General features: G+C 42.8%; 1 protein-coding gene across 1 annotated transcript in view; it reads right to left on the reverse strand.

Moving 5' to 3' along the window:
- The window catches only part of LOC104072818 (voltage-dependent N-type calcium channel subunit alpha-1B-like), a gene marked incomplete at its 5' end in the record, with an annotated part of 160,508 nt that overhangs the window by 90,509 nt on the left and 62,719 nt on the right, over window positions 1-7,280 (reverse strand). The window contains one exon of the mRNA XM_009572401.1: window positions 5,814-5,920. Coding sequence (XP_009570696.1) covers window positions 5,814-5,920 — 107 coding nt within the window. The remainder of the gene's footprint in view (window positions 1-5,813; window positions 5,921-7,280) is intronic.

The raw sequence follows: 7,280 nt of genomic DNA on the forward strand, positions 1-7,280 counted from the left end.
GAACAAGTCCTTGACTGCACGAATGTCTCAAGCATGGGTGAGGAATTTCTTGGGCAAAACAAGTGGAAAACTCGCGATGGAGGAGAATGTACTGGGCTGCCCTAATTTACCTGAGTCAGCACCAGCATTGTGCAATACCTGTGGAAATTTTGCTTTTAATTGCTGAAAGCAGATCTCAACATCCCTCAGCAGGAGGCTTGAATGAACCTTTGCGTTTATCCCTGCCTCGTTTGGTGCAGTGCAGGACACAGGCCACGCTCTGATCCTGCCAAGTATCCTTGTAACTTGGCCAGCCAACATTATGCAAGTCCTGCAGCACTCCAGGTTCACTCCTCTGCTCCCACTGCCGGAGTCTGCCTTTTTGAAACCATAAATTTGTCTAAATTTGCGCTGGAACCGCAGGGTGTAAAGCCACGAAGGAAAGACAGCCTCCTTTTCCAAATCAAAATGACAGAAGTACTTGAGCTTTACTCGCTGCTACTTACCATCCCTGAGGGACAGAGTACAAGAGAGTGTCTTTAGGTGCAGCTGAGTCACCGTTACACCAACAGCAAGGGCAAAAAGGCAAACTAACGGGAGGAGTCACAGTACCTCACGCATCAACACACTTCAGGGGAAAAAAGAAAGGGAAGAAATCACAAGCCAGCAAGAGAAAAAGAACACCTCTTCTAGTCTACACATCACCCAACATGGGATGCTTATGGGCTAGGTGTTCAGGCACACTTCTTGCTGGGTCCTGTTGGGTTCCGACAGCCCAACAGGGATTTGGAAACAGACCATAGTATTCCCAAGACAAAAGGAAAATATGGAGCCTCTGAGATGGAAAATGTCCTGGAGAAACAAAGCAACTCCCCCCCTTCTTCCCCAGGCCTGTACAAAAGGGACAGACACCTCTGAGAAGTCACTGTGAAATGATGTGCCACCTGTGTTTGCTCTTGGCACTTTTCTAATGAGTAGTCAACTCGGTCACATTAACAGGCAGTATCCACCTGTGGGCATGCAATTAAAATGTAAACTGCTTTGAACAACCGTGTGAGGGACCAGCAGAAACCAGTCAGAGCCTGGAGAGAGGAAGAGGTCTTTGGAGGTTGGAAGGTTGTCCTGGGAAAGCACGTGTAACTTTGAAAAACGGTAGTGGGCAATTCTATAGACAGTGTTTAGGTCTGGTGCCCAGGTTGCATGTCTCTGCCACTTTCTACGAAGTTTCATCCACAACATATGGGAAGTTCTCCTCCCATCCAGAACTCACATCCTCTACCTATGCTTAAATAATTTCCTTGGGTCTGGCTACAACTGTAACCCATTACCACATGGAATTAAATAAAATCCGTAAGTAACAAAATGCAAAAAGTTTCACTCAGCATGACTTCAGCATAACTACTTAGCAGGTTCCTACAAATTTAGCACTTGCTTGCTGTTGAAATTGCTATTTTAAGACTTTTCCCACGAAAAGGTGAAGAGAGGCCACTGGAAAATACATGGGCTCTGGGTGCCGGGTAAGCTGCAGCTTGTGTCCTCTCCGGCTGGTCTGCTGGCCCGTGCTGGGCTGGGTGTGCTTATCACAGCCCCTTTTGTACGTGCCATTGGTGCATCTCTGGCTGGAATAGAAAAGGTGGAGGAAGAACCCAAACACGGGGAGTTCAGGCTTCGGGTTAGGCAAATACAGAAAATAAAACTGTGTTTGCGCTGGGGTCTTCAAATGAGTCTGACGGCTCTCCCTTCCACTGGTGCCTTTACAGTGGGACCACAAAGTGCTTTGCACATCCATCGCCTGAGTATTATTACCCTTTTCCCCCCTCCTCCGTTCTTGCCGCCGAGGAAGCTGCACCAATGGTTTGCTCTAAAGACCCGTCAGTCTGTACAGTCGCTCAGTTCAAGAGGTGAGTGGTTTAAATGTTGTACGAAACAGAGGTTCTTAAAGACAATGCTGGGCAAACTGAACAAACCCAGAAACTCACCTCCAGAAACAACAAAGCAAGGAAAATGCTAAACAGAAAACAAAAAAAAAAAAATGACAAAAATAAGAATGAAACAATGGACTCAAATTAAAATGCAATAACACACGTTAAACAGATACTCTGTTTTAAACCAAACATTGCAACAATGACAAAAACAACGTACCATCCTAGCCTTTAATCCTGAAAAACCACAAAACAAAAAGGCCTATTCAGGATAGAGTTCACCAGGTGAAAAAACAAACTGCAGTGGGACAAATCTGTTCACGTTAAGTCCCTTTGGTGGAGCAGAAGACAAACCATAGAAGTCCTGGGAAATCGATGAAGTAGCAGCTACAAACCGAATGCAAGTAGAATATTGTAATAAAGCACTTTGAGTCAGCTGCAAGACAAATGATATCTCGACGCCACTGTAATAATGAGTGTATTATTAAAACAGATCCCCAAGACACCATAGCGCTTCACCATCTATCGACAACAAAACAATTTGTGCAACCTATTGCATGTGTAAAGGTGAAGGTACCTCTTCGGACCCTCCAAGTAGGCTGATGTGCTAAATAAGCAACCAGTTTCTTATGCCTAGGAAAGGACATTTTGCAACTGATGCAATAAATTGAACAGTTCCTGGAGCTCAGTTATGAAGAGAGGCTTGAACAGCAGAGGAGAGCAGAAGAACCAGTGCAGATAAACTGGAGGCACAGGAGCATACAAACCACGAGCACACGCTGCATTTGCACAGGAAAAATGCCTGAGGTGGAGGAGCAGATACAACACTACAGAGTATGCAATGGCCTGGAAGGAGGCTTAGGGGAAGATAGATGCTCTCAGTCCTTGATGTAGGACTGAGAAGGGCAAGAACCAAAACAGCAAGCACAGCACCTTGCTGGTGAAGCAGCAGAACCACCGATAAGACTTTTCACCAGACTCAGCCCCAGGACAGCTTTATCACCTCTGTGGGAGGTGGACAAGCAGGCCAGGAACATGAACATCATGACTAAGGAAATGCAAGACATGGTGCCCTCTGCTAACACCTGAGAGACCTGTTTTGATTGATGTGGGTAGAGAAAATGTTGATGTTTTCAGAACATTGATCGATGCTATAGATGCCTGTTGTTATAGAAATTCATATTTTCATTTATGAAAATAAAATCAAATTCTAAAACTAAAAAATTGTTCCTTAGGAGAAAATAAAAATGTAAACCAATAGGGTAGACCCACCTTTGCAGCAGGCCTTTGGTAGCTCAGTCCCACTTTCTCCCAGGCCCTGCTCACCAGCCACTTAGGGGTTCCCAAGCTCTACAGATGTTTGCTTTTTGCAGTAATATTTCCATATGCCAAAAATCCCACTTCCAAGCATCCCCAGCACTTTTTCATTCTTGGCACGTCCAGCTCGAATTGCCTCAGAGGCTTGATCTGACAGGTGTTGCCACTAATACGGCATCTGCTCCAACTTCAGGACCACTGCGTAGCTTAAGACCATAAGAAATGAAGTAATGGGGTACACCTGGCTGTCCGCCATGGGTCCCTATCATCAGCCCTGCTGTATCGCATAGAGATATCTAAGGGATAGGTGTTGCAAACCTGAAAGCTGTGGCTGCTAAGCCCCTTTGGAGTTCACTATGGATGTATTTATGCATTAAACAAATCACTTTGGCATGCATTCATTAAATATCTTTTAGATCACCAGCCAGCAACCCATCCATACACCTATTTCTCTCTCACAAATGTAACTTCTCCCTCGCCTTCTCCTCTATGTCATTGTCCATTTGGTCACCAACCTATTGACCTTAACGCATTCTTCTTCCAAACTAAAGTCCTGCGAGCGTTGTGAGTGGCCTTGGAAGCAGAGATAACGAGAAGTCACGCGACGGTTGTTAGATGACGGCTCACACACAGCATGCGCGATGTTGCCGTGGTTAGTAGATGTGGAAGCAATCGACTGCACTTTCAAATGTGTTCATTTGTAAGCCTAATTATCTGCCTGTATAAATGTGGAAGGTAGGGATCTGGGCAGATACAATTTGAGGCAAAGTAAGCTGAAATCCACAATTTTGTACTCACTTTCAATTGTAGTCACAAAACTGGCCCTGTGATATTGAAAACCAGGGGAAAGCATGGTGAAAAATCATGGAATAAGGTTATTTTAAGCAACCAACAATGTGGTGTGAAATCTTAGCTCCACTAAAGTGTGGTTTTTTTTTTTTCCTGATTTCTAAGAAATCTTCACATGCACTATGCCTTTGATTAAAAAAGAAGAAAATAAGAATCATTATCTTGCATTTTAAAATAACAGTACCAGGAAATTAATCAAAGAACAAGAGCAAATATCCTCATTTGACTTCTTTTCAAGACTGGACAGGAAATCATTGTAAGAAAAGGATTATATTCAAAACCAACAAACAGACATGGCATAAATAGGAGCTGATTAAAGCAATAATTGCAAAATAAAATGGTAAGAAGAATAAAATAGTCAAGTTAATAATATTCTTTTCCTTCACATCTATTGTCTTTGATGTAGTGGATTAAACTCCCACTAACAAGGGTCTCAAGAGATTTACACTGAAGGAACAAACAGGGATCCTGCTGTATTTCAGATACTTTGGTCTAAAATTGAACAGGAAATTTCTTTTTCTTGAGCTTGAGCTTCTCCAGCCTTTGGAGGTCTCCCTGCAAAAGGGAGCTGGAAAATATCAGCAGCTCTCAGTAAAACCCACGAACAATTTTTTTGATGCTGGAAATCCTGATGCTAAAACTCCAGAAGAGGTAAATGAACCTTTAAAAATGACATATTTTTAAGTAAATCCATTCAAGGTAGGCATGTCTCAAACACAGGCCCGTAATCCCATGCAGGCAGAACTCTGCACTGACCTCAGCAACATCACAGAATCATAGAATCATTAAGGTTGGAAAAGACCTCTAAGATCATCCAGTCCAACCGTCAACCCAACACCACCATGCCCACTAAACCATGTCCCTAAGCGCCTCATCTACACGTCTTTTAAATACTTCCAGGGATGGTGACTCCACCACTTCCCTGGGCAGCCTGTTCCAAGGCCTGACCACTCTTTCATTTTCCGAAGGTCCAGTCTAAACCTCCCTTGGCGCAACTTGAGGCCATTTCCTCTCGTCCTATCGCTGTTACTTGGGAGAAGAGACCAACCCCCACCTTGCTACATCCAGACAAGTATTTCCACCTACATATCAATTTTTCACGTCAGTTTAGATCAGTGTATATGAAAAGGTGAGCCCCAAGACAACATTTTGGAAGGATTCTGGTATCACAGAATCTGTGCAGATGTCCACATCCATGCAGAAAAGCCTGCATCTGAAAATGCAAATTGATGTTTCTAGCTACAAACCAGTGACTGTTCGCATACATGATTTTATTCAGCCCAGCACTCTTTCAAATAGCAAAGAAAAAGCATTCAAGCATATTTTTCAGTCTGCTATTTAGGAGGATGCCTCTACACTTAAATTCTCAAAGCAAAGATCATTAAAGAATAGTTAATACATTATGTGCACACATACCTCTCGTAATTAAAATTCCAAAGTGAAATGTTAACACTTCACCTGGTGAAATCTATCCCAGGACAGCTTAAAAAAATCCTTCTAAAATACAGTTATTATAGCAAGGCAAAACATGAGGCATTACAAAGAAAAACAAAGAAATACTTAATTAAATTCATGGTTAAGAGATCAGCACTGAAGTATTCCGTCAACCTAAAGTCCTGTCAGTAACAGAGATGGTATAAAAGGGCTCACAGAGTACTGTGGGATGCTCCACTTGAACAGACATATATCGACACTGAAAAACAGAAACCAAATGATAAAGTCCCCAAATAATAAAACAATGCTTACGCGGCTATGGAAATGTTAGCTGCAGACATGGGGCTGACTTCTGCCACTTCCTTGGCCTTTTGCAGGGCGAGCTTTTGATTGGTGGCTTCCTCCATCTCCTCCTCATCCTGGTGCAGAAAATCAAGAGAAATCAGAGCGTGCATCGTGTAACGACAATAACCAGAGCTCCCCAAGTCATACATGACTGTCACTGCCATGCTGCGAGAACAGTGGGAACTCATTAAAATAAAGCAGAATTTCATAACTACTTGCAAGGATCCTTGGGTAGGGCCGTGGTGCCAGCAACAGCTGGTTGAGATAAGAAATGCAAGTTTTGGTCAAACACTCAGTGCATTTTTACCAAGAACATATCTCCCTCGCCAAGCTTTCTTACCTCTCCTGGGTCTCCTCTTACCACTTTGCATTCGGGTAGGAGGCTACGGCAGAGCAGGGAGAGACCTGACAAGTGTGACGTTTCTGGGGTGAAGTGAGCCCCATTTACCTCAGTCTTGCACGTGTAAAAACACTCTAAAGCCTCTGTCCTAGTGAAATGTATGAGACAGACTCCTAAATCCTTCATGACTTCTGGCCAATGTGATTTTTCTGAAACAGTAAGTTTCAGGATTTGACTGGTCCTGCTCACACCAGATATTTCCACTTATTTCTGTTGAATCACCGAGGACTTACAGGGTGAAAACAGAAAAGAGGAGCCATATTAAAGCGTAGTCTGTAGACTCAAGCATAGATCAGAAAGATGGGTATGTTCATGCTTTCTGTATATCCCCAGATCATGTGGATTTTTGACCTCTATTGGCATTGCAGAGTGATTTATTTCCTCCTACCTGGTGGAATGACAAGAGAAATACTGCTCAAATTCAAAGTACAGGATCTTAAGCAACGAGATGAGGGCAAAAGGCAAAGAAACAGCCTGGTTCATCTTCAACGGTCATCTAGGTTAAACTTCCTTTGAACTTTCTAGCCAAATTAGATAATAAAATCATGGCAGGATAAATGCAGACCCTCTGATGGCAATGTCAGCATCACACATACTCAACGAATAACCAGATGTCAAGACGAGAGCAGTCACAGGCTCTTCTGTCAAACTCTGTGAAATGCCACAGGTCTACCTCTGCTCTTCAAAGGTAATGCTGTGAGAGAGTTATGCTTAAAATAATGAAAGCAGACAGTAAGACATCTAGCTTTGAAATAGGAAGTCATATAGATTTATCCATCCTGAATACCATATGCATAAACAATACTTTGCTCTGGCTTTGGTGTTATTTGCTTAAACTAAACTCACTTTGAAACTGTTTTCCTTTTCTCCTTTCAAAGAAAAAAGAAATGATGGGAAATTAATTAAAAAAATCTGCTACCGATAAAGTTTTTCTTTTTTTTTTCCTTTCCAAATACTAGCAAATCTGTAACAAGTAAATTCCTACTGTAGTGGATGAAGAACCTGAGACAGGCCATGAAAAAAAGCCCTGCCCT

This window comes from Fulmarus glacialis, unplaced genomic scaffold (assembly GCF_000690835.1).
Source record: "Fulmarus glacialis isolate BGI_N327 unplaced genomic scaffold, ASM69083v1 scaffold4552, whole genome shotgun sequence".
Lineage (NCBI taxonomy): Eukaryota > Metazoa > Chordata > Aves > Procellariiformes > Procellariidae > Fulmarus > Fulmarus glacialis.